Raw genomic sequence first — 16,786 nt, forward strand, 5'->3', positions numbered from 1 at the left:
GGGCAGATGAGAATCAAAAGCCTTGGAAGCTGTGAGGAAGGCATCTTCCTGTCACCCTACAGGTGGTAATAAGCTTCTTTATTATGTCTCATGAGCAGTGTTTGGGTGCAGGAATCACCCCACAAACCAGACAGCCATTTCAGTCAAGCAGGGACAGTTTATGGAACATATATCCTGGGACTGATTGGTCAGGGACACATGTCACACAGGGGAGTAGAGACTGCAACCCTATTTCCAAGGACTGTAGTATGAAAGGCAAAACCACAGAAGCTCTTAGCAACTAAGAGCTCATACACAGGTGCCGAAAGTCTTCCCAGGCAGTTGGGTGGTTGGTTTGGATCCAAGGTTATTGTTACTAGCATACAAAGCAATTCTAACTGAACTTAACTATGATTGGCCCTAAAGGAGGGCACAGGTTAGGGTAATTTCCAGGAACAACAGACCACACAACTTAGTGCGATATGCAGTTAATGATTAGCTGGGCATGAGAAGGTCCTCTGTAATAATGTAAGATGGCTGGTGACAGGTATTAAACTGGATAGAGTAATGTCAGAAAGGCAGCAGCCACCTCCGTCTTAAAGAGAAGATTACACACACACACACACACACACACACGCGTGTGTGTGTGTGTGTATAATTAATATATATATATGTATCTGTAGTATATTCTTAAACCCATAGTTGAAATGCAAAAGGGACCCATGGAAGGCAGACATAAGGATTTTAAAGCAGGAGGCACAGCAAACCTTCAAACAGAGAACTAAGGACAGCAAACCATCCTACAGGCTTTGATTTCTAAAAGCCTAAAGGCTCCCCATAGCCAACCTAAGCCAGAGCCTTGGAGTCCTTCCCAACCATGCAAGGACAGGTCCTATTGTGACCTCATGAGGAGCGAGTGTGAGGCGGTCCAGCCAACAGATGTTAAGCTGTAGCCAGGCCTGGATTTCCTTGAGTGCGTTTAGAGGAGTGGTGGAGTGGAGACTTTGGTGATTTTGGTGGATCTAGTGAGCAGTGTGTGGATTTTGCATTTGATTGATTTGTGTGTAGCTTGTGTATGTGTGTCTAGGTCAGTGTTTGTGTGGACAGTTGCTTTTGTGTGTGTGTGTGTATATGTGTGTGTGTGTGCGCGTGTGTGCGTGCGTGTGTGTGTGTGTGTGTGTGTGTGTGTGTGTGTTGGTATACTTGGTGGTGACTGTGAGTGCATCTGTGAGTGTGGGTGTGTGTGTGTGCCCAACTGTGTGTGAGTGTCTGTTGTGCCCTGTTGGTGCACTAGTTGTAGGTGTGAGAACACCTGTGTGAGGAAAAGTTTTGAGGCCGGCAGTCAGCTTGGCCATTGTTTCTAAGGTAAGCATATTTTGGTTTAAGTTTATTTGTTTATTCACTTTACATCCCAATCATAGCCTCTCCCTCTCTCCTCTCCTCCTACTCCCGGCTCACATGCCCCTCTTCCTATAATTCCCTTCCCTTCTCAGAGAAGTGGGCAACCCCTTGGGTATCACTCTGCCCTGAAACATCAATTCCTAGCAGGACTTAGTTTATCCTCACCCACTGAGGCCAGAAAAAACAGCCCATGTAGGGGAAAGGGATCCGAAGGCAGGCAACAGAGTAAGAGACAAGCTCTGCTCCAATTGTTAGGAGCAGAAGACATATTAAGTCCTGTGTGCAAGTCATAGAATATAATTAACAATGCTCTGTCCCATGGGCTGGGTCTCAAGTTGGGCCGATTATTAGTTGGACTTTCCTTCAATCTCTGCTCCACCTTTATCCCTAAACATCTTATAAGTAAGACAAGTTTTGGGTTGAAGGTTTTGTGGGTTGGTTAGTGTCCCCCTTCCCCTAGTGAAAATCCTTTCTACCTACAGGACATGGGTATGTCAGTCTCTCCAACCCCAGCTGCTAGTAGGCTCAGCTAGCATCACTCTAAGAGACTCCCTGGAGCCTCCCACCCCCAGTCTCCTTCATGCCAGAGATGCATTGCCCAAACCCAGCCTTCTCCTTTCCCCTCCCTCTGTGCCCTGCCCTGTTCTTGTCCCCAATCCTCTCCCCATCAGTTCCCTCCCTCTGCTCAACTTTTTGAATTTCCCTTTTGAATGAGATTCAAGCATCCTGCCTTGAGTCATCCTTATTTAGCTTTTCTGGGTCTGTTGATTATAGCATGGTTATCCTGCACTTTGTAGCTAATATCCATTAATAAGTGTATACATACTAGGTTTCTCCTTCTGGGTCTGGGTTACGTCACTCCGGATGACATGTTCAGTTTCTAATCATTGGCGTTCAAGTTTCACAGTGTCCTCCTTTTAATAGCTGAGTAATATTCCATTGTGTAAATGAACCACATTTTCTTATCCATTCTTCATTGAGGGACATCTGGGTTGTTTCAAGTTTCTGGCTGTTATGAATAAGGCTGTTATGAATACAGTTGAGGAAGTTGCCTGTGGCATGGTGAAACATCTTTTGGGTATATGCCTGGGAGTGGTATAGGTGGGTCTAGTTAGAACTATTCCCGATTTTCTAAGAAACGGCCAAATTGATTTCCAGAGTGGTTGTGCAAGTTGGTACTCCCAGCAACAATGGAAGAGTGTTCTTCTTGCTCCATATCCTCAACAGCATGTGATGTCACTTGAGTTTTAGATCTTACACATTCTGATGGGTGTAAAATGGAATTTCAGAGTCATTTTGATTTGTATTTCGTTGATGACTAAGTACGTTGAACTTTTCTTTAAGTGCTTCTCAGCCTTTAGAGATTCCTCACTTGAGAATTCTCTGGCTCTGTGCCCCTTTTCAATTGGGTTGTTTGCATTCACAATGTCTAGCTTCTTGGCTCCTTTATGTATTTTGGATATTAGCCCTCTGTCAGATGTAGGATCATGCAGATCTTTCCACACTCTTTAGGCTGTTGTTTTGTCCTAAAGACAGTGTCCCCTACACTTCAGAAGATTTCAGTTTCATGAGGTCCCATTGTTGATCTTAGTATCTGAGCTATTGGTGTTGTGTTCAGGAAGTTGTCTCCTGAACCAATGAGTTCAACACTGTTTGTATTACATTTAGTGTGTCTGATTTTATGTTGAGGTCTTTGATCTACTTCATAATCCAAGATTAAAATTATACAGTTGACAGTTTTTATATTAGTTTTAAAGATCAGAACATTTTCCCTTGAGTTTTGCTAGTTAACTACTGAACTACCTCCCTAGCCTGGGGATATTGGAGGGTTTGGGTTTGGACTTGGGTTTGGGTTTTTTCGTTGTTTATTTTCCTAAGGATAGGTTTTTCTGCTTAGCCCTGAGTACCCTGGAACTTTCTCTATAGACCAGGCAGGCCTCAAACTCAGAGATCTTCCTGCCTCTGCCTCCTGAGTGCTGGGAGGAAAGGTATGGACCATCACGACCCAGGGATTATTTGAGTTTTAACCTTTTATGCTTCTGATTTTATTTTCTGGTTTTCTTTGCTTGGATTGTTTTTGGCTTTCAGAGTTGTTGAGGTTTTTTTTTTTAATTCTTTTGTTTTTCTTATGTTTACAATTTGGAGAATTTTGTGCTAGTGTTGGTTTCAATCTTCTTGTATCTGTTGAGACCTGTTTTGTGACTAATTATATGGTCAGTTAGGGGAAAGGTACCTTGAGGTACTGAGAAGAAGGTATATTCTTTTGTTTTACGATGAAATATTCTATAAATATCTGTTAAATCCATTTGGTTCCTAAACTTCTGTCAGATTAGCTATGTCTCTGTTTAGTTTCTGTTTCCATGATCTGTCCATTGATGAGAGTGGGGTGTTGAAGTCTCCCATGATTATTGTGTGAGGTGCAATGTGTGCTTTGAGCTTGACTAAGTATACTTTTATGAATATAGGTGCCCTTGCATTTGAAGCAGAGATATTCAGGATTGAGAGTTCATCTTGGTGGATTTTTCCATTGATGAATATGAAAGTTTTTTGATAACTTTTGGTTGAAAGTCAATTTTGTTGGACGTTAGAATGGCGACTCCAGCTTGTTCCTTGGGACCATCTGCTTGGAAAATTGTTTTCCAGACTTTTACTCTGAGGTAGAGGCTGTCTTTGACACTGAGGTATGTTTCCTCTATACAGCAAAATTCTGGGTCGTCTTTTACATGTCCAGACTGTTGGACTATGTCTTTTTATTGGGGAATTGAGTCCATTGCTGGTACGAGATATTAAGGAACAGTGATTGCTGTCCCCTGTTGTTTTTCGTTGCTAGAGGTGGAATTATGTTTGTGTGGCTCTCTTTTGTGTGTGTTGCAAGGGGATTACGTTCTTCCTTTTTCTAAGGGGTCGTTTCGCTCCTTGTGTTGGAGTTTTCCATCTGTTATCCTTTTTAGGGATGGATTTGTGGAAAGATATTGTGTAAATTTGGTTTTGCCATGTAATATCTTCTTTTCTCCAGCTATGCTGGTTGAGAATTTTGCTGGATACAGTAACCTGGTCTCGCATTTGTGTTCTCTTAGGGTCTGTTTGACATCTGCCCAGGATCTTCTGGCTTTCAAGGTCTCTGGTGAGGAGTCTGCGGCAATTCTGATAGGTCTGCCTTTATATGTTACGTGACCTTTTACCCTTACTGCTTTTAATATTCTGTCTTTGTTTTGTGCATTTGGTGTTTCTTTTGTGGTCCAATCTATTTGGAGTTCTCTAGGCTTCCTGGATGTTTATGGGCATCTTTTATTTTAGGTTAGGGGAGTTACCTTCAATAATTTTTTGAAGATATTTACTGGCCCTTTAAGTTGGAATCTTTCTCTCTTCCATCCCTATTATCCTTAGGTTGCTGCAATTTTCAATTGCCAACTGGTTGTCTCTGGTGTTATCTGGTCTTGCTGACGATAACAGTGGCTTGACCCTCCTGTAAGCCTGTGTATCAGCAATCCTGGAGACTGGCTTTCACACGGTCATTTCTGGGTACAGAGAGCTTTGGGACTGGCTCAGCTCTGGTTGGAGGCAGGAACTGAAAGGGTTCTATCCCAGACTGCTCCTGGGTTGGTATGTCCTGAGGGCTTCAGGCAGGACCCTTGGAGCAGAACTGATGGTCTTAGAACTGCTCTCTAGTGTGTCTTCGCCCCTTGTGAATGGCTTTCAATTCTTGCACAGGGAGAGACTGCCTGACTGCTCCTAGGATCCTGGGTGCACAGGGCTCTAGGCAGGTTCCTCTTCTGCCAGGAACGTGAGCAGAATTGGTGGCCTCCCCCATGCTCCCAGAATTCTCCTCACTTCTGAGAGTCCAGCTGTCTCCCCCATGGGATTTGGGTACCTCTCATAGGACTCTTTATGCATGGGAGTTTTGGTTATTGCTGTTTTTACTCTAACTGGGGATTTGAGTTTGTGATTATTTGTGGTTTTTAAATCTTATATAAATTCTTGGAGAATTTCGTACTTCCATTGAATGTATTTGGATCCTCTTCACTCCCTGCATCCTTCACCAACTCCTCCCACATCCATCTTCACAGTCACTTGCCACAACCCACAAATTCATGGTTTTTTTAATAACCTGGTGTCCTGTGTTCCTGAGTGTGGGGAATGACTCTCTTCCCTATGTGTCATCAACTGTCAATGTTCCCACTCTGGGTTAGTCATGCAGGACTGCTTGATTTTGTGGAGATCTGATGCAGGCAGTCACAGCTGTTGGGAGTTTATGAATGAGGTGGTCTTGTGTTGAGAAGATATTTTGATATGTCTCTTCCCAACCCTTGGATCTTACAATGTCTCTGCCCTTGTTTTCCATTACAGTCCCTGAGCCATGGAGGGAGGGAGGGAGGGAATGTGGACACATCCCCACACCTGTTTTGCCTGAGCACTTTGTCAACAGGTATTCTCCAGTCTTTTAGCAGCTATGAGTTTCTGTGCTATTGCACCAAGAACTTTCTCTGAGATATGAGAGTTGTACTATTAAATCTGAAGACTTCTTGCAAGGATCTGCATATGAGTAAGAACATGCTGTGTTTGTTATTTTGAGTCTGGGTGAGCTCACTTAGTGTAACCTTGTCTAGCTCCAAGCATTTAGTTGGAAACTTGATAATTTCAGTTTCTTTTACATCTGAATTACATTCCACTGTGTGTAGGTACCACACTCGCATTAGTCATTCATCAGCTGGATGGATACCTAGGCTGTCTACATTCCCTGCACCATGAATAAATGAAACAGTAGTGAACATGGATGAACAAGTGTCTTTGCAGCAGGAAATATTGTTCCTTGAGTATATCCCAGGAATGGCGTAGCTGTATCAGGTGGCACACCTATTTCTAGTTTTCTGAGGAACACCCAGACTCTACAGTGGCCACCTCAGTTTATATCCTCCCACGGACACTGTGCATGAGGGTCTCCATCCCCCACATGCACCCCAGCATTGTTGCCTTTGCCATTCTGATTAGAATAAGATGAAGTCTCAAACTAGTTTTAGTTTTCATCTCCCTAATGGCCCAAGATGGTGAACATATACATATATATTTCTTAGCCATACATTCCTTAGCCATGCATGACTTGGGAGAAAAACCCTTTGAAGACCCCTATCTCAATTAATCCCAATTGTTCACTGGGACGTTTCCTTAGAGTTGTCTCTTTATTACTTTCTATATTCTAGGAGTTTTGATGAGTGCGTTCTATTTTGTTTTAATCTCTAGGTATTTAGCTTTTATGTAGTTTTGCTTGTTTGGAGGTTGATTTTGTTTCATTTCATTTTCTGTAGCTTGGGTTTTCTAACTGTTAATAGTTTTAATTCCTTTGATTGTTCGTATATTTCGTTGTACATTTTTTTTCTTACACGATCAGTGATGTTGATTCTTAGTGTGGCTGAGCTGTGCTCCTCCCTCCTAGTGACTAGTATGTAGTTTTTTACTTAGGATTTCCTTGGCTTTGTACGTTGTTTTACTTTTGAGGGTTTCTGTTGTTGTTTTGGTTGGTTTTAGTTTTCTGTTTTTCTTATTTTTCACTATTTTACTTTCCATCTTAGCTCTCTTTCTTCCCTTTATTTCTTTTTCCTTCCTCTTAGGTAGCATTTATACTCTGTTACCTCCAATGAGCTTCCGGAGCAAACGGGAGTCAGAAAGGCTCCGATCTCAGGGCAGCTCTTGCACAGAGAGTTTCTGCTCTCAATATTTGGTTTTGAATACCATCGGCCATGGTTTCCACGCGGCCGTGAAGTTGGCCGTGCACCGCCTCACAGGTACCCCCGTGGCTGTCAAAATGCTCCTCAAGAGACAACAGTGGTGCCAGCAGGTCACATCTGAGGTAGAAATCATGATGAGGATCAACCACCCAAATATTGTATCTCTCATACAAGTCATTGACACTGAAAAGATAACATACCTCATCATGGAGTTGGCCAAGGGGAACCAGCTTTATTCTCGCATCAAAGAGGCTGGCCATCTGCAGGAGGATGAAGCACGGGGCATATTCAGACAATTATTAAGTGCTGTGGGATACTGCCATGAAGAAGGCATTATACACCGGGACCTTAAACCCGATAATATACTAGTCGATACCAAGGGAAGAATTAAAATCGTTGATTTGGCTCTGCCACTCAAGTGCGGCCTGGGCAAAAGTTGAGAACGCACTATGGGACTTATGCATTTTCTGCTCCTGAGCTGTTCCTCGGGAAATTTTATGAGGGCCCCAAGGTCGACGTGTGGGCCCTAGGAGTAATTCTTTATTATATGACAGTTGGAAAACTCCCATTTGAGGCTGTCAGGCTACCACTACTCCGAAGGCAGGTTGTGTTAGGGACTTATGCTGAACCACTTGGCCTGTCAGAAGAGCTACAAGACCTGCTGAGTCTTTTAATGAAAGTGAATTCCCAGCAGAGGCCCACAATTCCTGACCTTTTGACTCATCCCTGGCTTAAGATAGACTCAGAGGGGTTCCCACAACCTTGTAAGGAACTCATCCCCCTCAGGCCAGACCCAGCCATTCTTAGAGCAATGCAGGACATTGGATTTGAAGCCCAAGAGGTTAAAGACTCCCTCGATCAGAAGAAATTCAACCAAAGTATGGCTTGTTACTACTTTTTGGAAAAGCAGGCTCTTCAAGAGTGTGACATCCCAACCCGGCCTCATCCATGCATGACCCCATTCCCGACCCTTGATTACCCTGCTACTTCAGTTCGAGGGCGAGGAAGGCGAGGAAGCGAGCCCAGATGGCTCGGGTCATCCTCTGATAGTCAAGGTTCTGACCTCGCCCAGACAGCTAGTCATGGATTAGTCAAGAGGGCCAGTTGGCTGGCGGTCTTCTCTGCAGGCCACATCAGATAACACCCACAGTGGAGCTAACCCACAGAATTTCTATTAGTGACCCCTGCTTTTATTCAGTGCACAGCAAAGGCAAGAAGACCATCAACACTAAAAGCACAGAAGACAAATCCAGTGCCTCAGCAGAGGTTAAGCCTGTCGCAAGCAGGCCCTGGCCCAAAAGATTTAGGGGGTGGGTCAAGAACATCCGAAATGGCCTGATGAACCTGTGTTGCTGCATTCCGTCCAGAAAAAAACCTCCCCTGGGGCACAACAGAGTTGTTCCCCAGAAATGAAGAACATGGAAGGAATCCAGAGAGCAAGCATCCAACACTGCCCAGGTACATTGCTGTATTTGTATCTATTTTGCTCGTGTCTGAGTCAACTGGCAGGTTATCATAGTGTGTATGTCTATGGGATGATGCACGGGGAAGCTAGGTCTAAAACACCGTGGGACGATGGTTAAGTCTAAGCTACCAGCACATCTGTCATTGCCGACAGTAACTCCCATGTTTATCCTGCTCATGGGAATACTAAAATACATTCAACTAGAAAGAGACAGCAGGATACTGACCAATGTAGGAGGATAAAGTTGGAGAAGGAAGAGAAGGAGATGCTGAGGGAGGAGAAGGTGGTATGGGGTGGAGGCTAGGAGATGAGGGGAAGAGGTTCAGAGCAGCTTGGAGAGCAGTTTGGAACAGGGTGACCACAGCTGGAGAGATGCCCTGTCCAGCAGAGGTCCCAGAGTCCCTCTCACATGTGTCATTGCCTTTTAGAAGATCACTAGAGGATGCCGGATGCTGCATCTCTGCAGTCCCAGTGTTGAAGAGGACCCACGTGTGGACACGGACCTGCAGAAGGGAGCGCTGTGAGAGCTGTCACCTTCCAGGTCAGCTGTGGAAGGATGAAAGCAAATGAAGAGATGCCAGGTGGCAAGAGAGCACCTCAAAGGCATCACTCTTCCTGGTGGAGGTTGAAAACCAGTCCAAAGCTGGTAAAGACCAGAGCCCTTTTGCCGACCAGGGTCACATCACACACCTCCTCTTGGCACAAGTTCTCACCTCACTCCTAATTGAAGACATAAGGCTTCTTGATGGTTTGTCTGACTCTCAGAATAAAATAGATGTCTGTGAAAGATGACCTTGGTTCTTTTTTTTTTTTTTTTTTTGTTCTTACACCTTCTTGACATAGGAAAATTGACCCTGTGGTATGCTAAAGTTCTAGAAACAATAACTTTATCCACCAAGCCACCCAATATTAAAAGTGCCTTCGAAGGGACTTTAAGGTACCTGAAGGGGGAAAGTGTAGAAGCTGAGTGTAGACCTGGGGTCCTTCTGGACCCAGTATCATTATCAGAAGAATCAGGGAGAACATTAGGTACCATCAACTTGATCCACTCCCTCAGAAGGAAGCATGGTAACCCTGTGCATTCTTGAAGATGTGGCACGGGTTGGATCTCAGGGTTGTGAGTAGCCACAGGTTCATCCTGTTACACAGAACAGTAAGTGTATCATATAAGGTGCTCACTCTCCCTGCCGTGACATTTTCCTCTTTAGATCCATGGGGCAGAATGTCCTATCAAAGGCAAGTGTTCTTTAGAGAACAAGTCAGATCTGGGACGGAAGGATGATGTGTGGAGAAGATCAGATGTTCTCTGTGAGAGAACATCTCTACTGACACAGACCAGATGTTGTCTGCCACAAGGATGTCATCTAACAATGCCAACCCCGGACCCTATCATGCCTGACAGATGACCAGTGTCTAGAGAACCTCATCTCACAGGCACTGAAAGCGTTCATAAGTATACCTGTCACTCTTATGGAAGGGTCTCAGATCCTGAGCTGCCCTCACAACATTTTTTCAGTTGTCCTGGTATAAAGCTCTTAGTTTCTTTATGTCACCAATCTCTTCAGGAATCGGCCTTTTCAAAACTGCAATCTTTGCCTCATTTAGATTCATCCTCAGGAGCTCTCAGGGAACAGATGTATGGCACTGTGTCTGGGCACATGTGTCTGTGCACTCGCAAGTGTGTTTGTGCCTATGTGTGCTTGCATGCATGTATGCATGTGTATATATGTGTCTGTGCATGCATGTGTATGTACATGTGCATCTGTGCATGCCTGTATGTGTTTATATGCACATGTGTGTTTGTATATGTGTGTTTGTGCATGTGTATGTGTGTATGCACTTGAGTGCAGACATGCATGCACATGTGCATGTGAATGTGTGTGTGTATGTTTGTGTGCATGTCTGAGCATCTGTGTATGTGTGTATATGTGTGTGTGCTTAGGCACATGTGCATGTGTTTGTGTGTGTGCATGTGTGTTGTTGTTGTTTGTCAAGATATATTACACTAGGAGTGCCCTCTCGTCTTCCTTCTATCAGAATCCTCAATCCTATCACTCTGGTCAAGTCTCTATCACAATGTCAATTACCTCCATTAGAACATTGCCAAGTTCTCCAGTAGCCTGCATCTTCAAACTTTTCCAAATGCTTGTGACAAACACATTGCAAAGGTGTCTGTCTGAACCATGTACCATCAGAGACACCCTAGCATTAGCTCTATTCCCCACATTAGATTTCTGTTGCTGTGACAAAATACCCAAGCTAATTATGTGACAACGAAAAGTTTCCTTGTGGTTCACTGTTTCCGAGTTCACAGCCCACGTGTGGCTGTTCCCTTGTGTTAGGCCTGTGATGAGCCAGAGTGTCACAACAGGAAGTACCTGGTAAAACAAACTGCTTCCCAGAAGCAAGACCAGGAAAAGGAAGAAGCGTTTTTTATCAATGTGTCCTCTCGCCATTAAGCCTCGTGTTCATAAATGAACTAAGCCATTTCTGAGGTGAGGGATCTCTACATCCAATCCCCATTCAAAGGCCCAGCTCTGCTAACTGCTGTGTAGAGGATGGGAAGTTCTCAAAACAGAAACTTCTGTAGGATTTGTAAGATTCTCATCCCAATATTTCCAAGGTTGTAGTGTGAGGATCATGAGTTTGAGACCAATATCAGCTGCACAGTGTGATCCCATGTTAATTAAAAGAAAAGATAATTCAAATCATGATAACTGGATGCAAGGTGTTTATGCTAACGGGGCTGAATCCTCTCAGCTGCCATCACAATCACATCAACATCAGTGCCAAAGCCCACGGGGGAAATGAGAGGGGTGTGCTTAGGGGAGTAGGAAGTGCCTTTGCAGATGCTCCCACTTATACAATGTTCTGAGTACCTGCTGTGCCGCACACAGTGCAACACTGGAATGCCTGACTCGAGTTTGTAACGAACCACACCTGTTTACAGATGGGCAGAGACACAAAGAGCTGGGCAAACAGCAGACGTTGCTGAAAGGTTACACAGCAGGCAAGATGCAGACCAAACCAGGTAGTGAACAAGATGTGTGTGGATCCCACTGAAAAGACCATAGTAGTCATCTACCCACAGCCCCAAAAGGTCAGAGCAGGGTGCAACTGACCACACCTTGGGACTTCAATGTCTGGCTTAAGTGAGGTCATGGAGCGGAAGCTCAGACCAGGGTTAGGAGGGACATAGGTTAGGACTGTACATGGAACTGGCAGAAACTTGACTTAGGTGGCTACCAGAGATCTGCCACCACCACTAAATAGAACCTTTATACCAACCAGAGTCAAATACCAGGGGTAGGAATAGTATGGTATCCACCTGATGAGGCCCCTTAAGGGAGAAAGGAAGAGGAGCCCCACTTCTGTTCTAGGACCCTGAAGGGGTTCCCTTTTGCTGTAAATTTACAATCCTGCCCTCATTGCCCCCCAATTGTGGTTTGTATTTCTCAGAGGAGGGGAACCTTTTTTTTTTTAAACATTTTATTTATTTATTATATATTATGATTACACTGTCGCTATCTTCAGACACACCAGAAGAGGGCATCAGACTCATTTCAGATGGTTGTGAGCCACCATGTGGTTGCTGGGATTTGAACTCAGGACCTTGGGAAGAGCAGTCGGTGCTCTTAACCACTGAGCCATCTCTCCAGCCCGAGGGGAACCTTTGTAATCGCTCCATCATTATTTTGTATCCTCTTATGCTCCCGTCTCTGTCAGCGGCCCTGGCTGTGTGGGTAAACAACCTTTTTGGTCTTATTACTATTTGACCAAGGTTCTGTGTCCATCCTTCAATAAGGTCTTGAGACCCTTAAAGGCAAGACTAAATGCCCTTGTCACCTCCTGGCATCTCACCAACACTCAGCATATAAATATTTATTTACATCCAAATGTTGTCCCCCAGTCCCACCTTCCAGAGTTTCCCACCCTCCCCTTAGCCTCTGAGAGAATGCCCCCACCCCAGGTATCCCCCTTCTCTGGGATTTCAAGTCTCTACAGGATTAGGTGCATCTTCTCCCACAGGGGCCAGACAAGGCATCAGTCCTCTGCTATTTATGTGCCAAGGGCCTCAGACTAACTGGTTGGTGGCTTAGTCTCGGGGAGCTCCCAGAGGTATGAGTTGGTCTTCTTATGAGGTTGCCATCCCCTTCAGCTCCTTCAGTCCTTCTTCTAACTCTCCCATAGGGGTCCCCGACCTCAGTCCAATAGTTGGTTGTAAGTATTTGCATCTATCTCAGTCAGGTGCTAGTAGAGCCAAGAGGACAGCCATGCTAGGCTCCTGTCTACAAGCACAACATGGCATTAGTAATAGTGTCAAGGATTGGTGCCGCCACCCAGGACGAATCCCAAGTTGGGCTAGCCACTGGACAGCCTTTTCTTCAGTCTCTGCTCCATTTTTGTTTCTACATTTCTTTTAGGCAAACACAATTCTGGTTCAAAAATTTTAAAGGTGGGTTGGCGTCCCCATCCTTCCCTAGGGGCCCTGTCTAACTACTGGAGGTAGTCTCTTCAGGTCCATCTTTCCACTGTTGGACATTTTGGCTAAGGTCACCCCTATTGAGTCCTGGATGCTTCTCAAGTCCCAGATTTCTGTGACTTTCTAGAGGTTCCCTCCAACTCCCATCTTCCGTCCCCTCCCCATTCCCTCACTCCCCACAGCTGCATATTTCTATTCATTCTCCTTCCTTCTGGTCTTGTCTCCTGCCTCACCCCATATATGATCCCGCCTCACTCTTCCCCCCTCTCCTACTCAGATCCTTCCCTCTCCCTGCCTCCTGTGATTATATCATAATCACACTTTGTGAATTTGAGTGCCATCCTTGACAAGGGCGATGCTAATCTTCTCTGTATCATTTCATTTTTGTGCATGTGCAGCCAAAGAGAGCACCACGTCCTGATCTTAAGAGGTATTTTCTTAATTGAAGTTCCTCCTCCCAAATGACTGTAGCTCATGTCATTGTAAAGCACCAAGGTTAGGGAATGAACACGACTATACACAGTGTTTGCTGTAGATTCGGGTGAGAACTTTTTCAGGTTTAAGACACCAGACAAGCACTGTAGCCAGCTCTTTCATGGACATCCCTAAATGGCAGGTATGATTTTCACTTTACAATTGAAAGAAGAGAGTACAAACCATGGGCTGATCTCCACCCATAGCAGCCACAGAAACAGGTCTGCTGAACCCTAAAACCTTAGATGGAGCTGCACCTTAAACCTTCCTACTTCTGATCAAACACCATGTGTGCTTGGTGTATGTGTGTGCTTAGTCCCTAGAAGGAGCCACTTCATGGAGCAAGTAGATCACGGTGGTAGAAGTGTGTTGTTGGGGGTTGCCTCACTCTCAGAGATGCCTTTTCATGCGTCTCTCATGGACTCACAACCAAATTACCAGTAAGGTACTTCTGTTTCTGAAAAGAATTAACAGATACTTTGTGTTCACTCTTGAAAGAAACTCAAATGATGGTACAAGAGTATTTTGCTTCCTCAGAAAATTGGACATTGAACTGCCTGAGGATCCAGCTATACCTCTCTTGGGCATATACCCAAAAGATGCCCCAACATATAAAAAAGACACGTGCTCCACTATGTTCATCGCAGCCTTATTTATAATAGCCAGAAGCTGGAAAGAACCCAGATGCCCTTCAACAGAGGAATGGATACAGAAAATGTGGTACATCTACACAATGGAATATTACTCAGCTATCAAACAACGGCTTTATGAAATTCGTAGGCAAATGGTTGGAACTGGAAAATATCATCCTGAGTGAGCTAACCCAATCACAGAAAGACATACATGGTATGCACTCACTGATAAGTGGCTATTAGCCCAAATGCTTGAATTACCCTAGATGCCTAGAACAAATGAAACTCAAGACGGATGATCAAAATGTGAAGGCTTCACTCCTTCTCTAAAAGGGGAACAAGAATACCCTTGGCAGGGAAGAGAGAGGCAAAGATTAAAACAGAGACTGAAGGAACTACCATTCAGAGCCTGCCCCACATGTGGCCCATACATATACAGCCACCCAATTAGACAAGATGGATGAAGCAAAGAAGTGCAGACTGACAGGAGCCGGATGTAGATCGCTCCTGAGAGACACAGCCAGAATACAGCAAATACAGAGGCGAATGCCAGCAGCAAACCACTGAACTGAGAATAGGACCCCCGTTGAAGGAATCAGAGAAAGAACTGGAAGAGCTTGAAGGGGCTCGAGACCCCATATGTACAACAATGCCAAGCAACCAGAGCTTCCAGGGACTAAGCCACTACCTAAAGACTATACATGGACTGACCCTGGACTCTGACCTCATAGGTAGCAATGAATATCCTAGTAAGAGCACCAGTGGAAGGGGAAGCCCTGGGTCCTGCTAAGACTGAACCCCCAGTGAACTAGACTGTGGGGGGGAGGGCGGCAATGGGGGGAGGGTAGGGGGGAACACCCATAAGGAAGGGGAGGGGAGAGGGGGATGTTTGCCCGGAAACCGGGAAAGGGAATAACACTCGAAATGTATATAAGAAATACTCAAGTTAATGAAAAAAAAAAGAGTATTTTGCACTGGTGAATTGAGAACCATGGCTTTGAAATGGATGAAAATAAATTAAATACTGAGGCTGGGTCATCCATTCAATATCTGTAATGAGGAAACTAATTTCTGGGGCCTGTGGTTAATGGAACAGTACATTCTAGCTCCTGCAGTTCTCGGGGTGGCATCCTGTGTTGGAGAGCCCAATACAAGTTGGGTGAAGCTAGGAAACCAACAGAAAGACTCAGACACAATCTTTTGAGATATGGGGAGAGGGGATACCTCTCTACATAGGATTGCTGTCCTAACTGGGAGTGGGAATTGGCAGGGCTCAGCACTAAGTGTATGGAAGAGACAAGGCCCAGTACAATGGGCAGAGCAAAGGGAAGACCAAATCCTAGGAGCTAGAGACCAAGATTGGGGCAGAAACATGGCAAGAAACAGCATGGCCCATCTGGTTGTAGCCAGGCAGGGGGCCCTCCTTCCATACCCCAGCCTTTGTTGTGGGACTAAAGGCTGTCAGGTTACCACAGGCTGATGCTTCCCTGGCTTCTGAAACAATTGAGCTGTACTGGATGGTTTTGTATGTCAATTTGACATAAGCTGGAGCTACCACAGAGAAAGGAGCCTCAGTTGAGTAAATGCCTCCCTGAGACCTAGCATTTTCTCAATTAGTGATCAAGCAGGGAGGACCCAACCCGCTGTGGGTGCTGCTGTCACTGTGCTGGGAGTCTTGGGTTCTATAAGAAAGCAGGTTGAACAAGCCAGAGGAAGCAAGCCAGTAAGTGACATCCCTCCACGGCCTCTGCATCCGCTCCTGCTTCCTGCCCTGTGTGAGTTCCGGTCCTCACTTCCTTTAGTGATGAACAGCAATTGGAAGTGTAAGCCGAATAAACCCTTTCCTCCCCAACTTGCTTCTTGGTCATGATGTTTGTACAGGAAAGAAACCCTGACTAAGACACACAGTAAGAGAGAGCTGAAAGCTTTCTGAAGGGAGTCAAGCTCTGCCCAGTGGAAGCTCCACAGATCTCCACTGTGGAGGTGGCAACATGACAGTCAGAACTGGCAAAAGTCTTCCTGCTGTCTACTCCCATGAAGGTTAATCGGGACTGTCAAGTTGACAGGATTTAGAATCACATAGGAGGCACACCGCAGGACATGTCTGTGATGCGATTTCTGAGAGGCAAAACTGAGGAAGAGGGTCTACCCTGATATCATTGGCACCATCCCATGAGCTAGGGAGTAAGAAAAGGCGAAGAAGGGAGCACCAACCTTCCTCTTTGTTTGATTCCTGAGTGTTCACACATGGGACCAGCCACCTTGGCCATCACTTTTTTTCTTGTCATAGTGGACTAGACCAGTGGTTCTCAACCTGTGGGTGGAGACCTCTTTAAGGTAGATTGACCCTTTCACAGGGGCCACATATCAGATAATTACATTACACAACATGAGAATTGAATTTAAGCGTTACAGCATTAGGAAAGCTGATAATCGGTAGATTGGACACTCAAACTGTCAGCCTAAATAACCCTTCTTTCTTTAATCTGCTCTGAACAAATATCTTGCTTGTCATGACAATGAACAAAGTAATGAATAAGGCCCTAAGCAGAATTCTGTATGACCACAGAAAAAACTCCTTCCTCCCTCCTCTCCCCTCCCCTCCTCTCCCCTTTTCTCCCTCCCCTTC

General features: G+C 45.1%; 1 protein-coding gene and 1 non-coding gene across 2 annotated transcripts; one reads left to right on the forward strand and one right to left on the reverse strand.

Annotated features, from left to right (window-relative positions):
- The first annotated feature begins 430 nt into the window (after window positions 1-430).
- Window positions 431-9,340, forward strand: Smok2al1 (sperm motility kinase 2A like 1). Its single transcript, NM_001401858.1, is given in 5 exon segments — window positions 431-1,344; window positions 6,987-7,504; window positions 7,507-8,210; window positions 8,213-8,561; window positions 8,997-9,340. Coding segments are annotated over 3 exon segments (1,500 nt in total). The 5' UTR covers window positions 431-1,344; window positions 6,987-7,012; the 3' UTR covers window positions 8,517-8,561; window positions 8,997-9,340.
- Window positions 9,341-13,357: 4,017 nt separating this feature from the next.
- On the reverse strand, window positions 13,358-13,462 carry Rnu6-75 (RNA, U6 small nuclear 75). The gene has a single exon (XR_015656047.1). It is a non-coding gene; the product is annotated as a U6 spliceosomal RNA (small nuclear RNA).
- Window positions 13,463-16,786: the final 3,324 nt, after the last annotated feature.

This window comes from Rattus norvegicus, chromosome 1 (genome assembly GCF_021556685.1).
Source record: "Rattus norvegicus strain SHRSP/BbbUtx chromosome 1, alternate assembly SHRSP_T2T, whole genome shotgun sequence".
Taxonomy (NCBI): domain Eukaryota; kingdom Metazoa; phylum Chordata; class Mammalia; order Rodentia; family Muridae; genus Rattus; species Rattus norvegicus.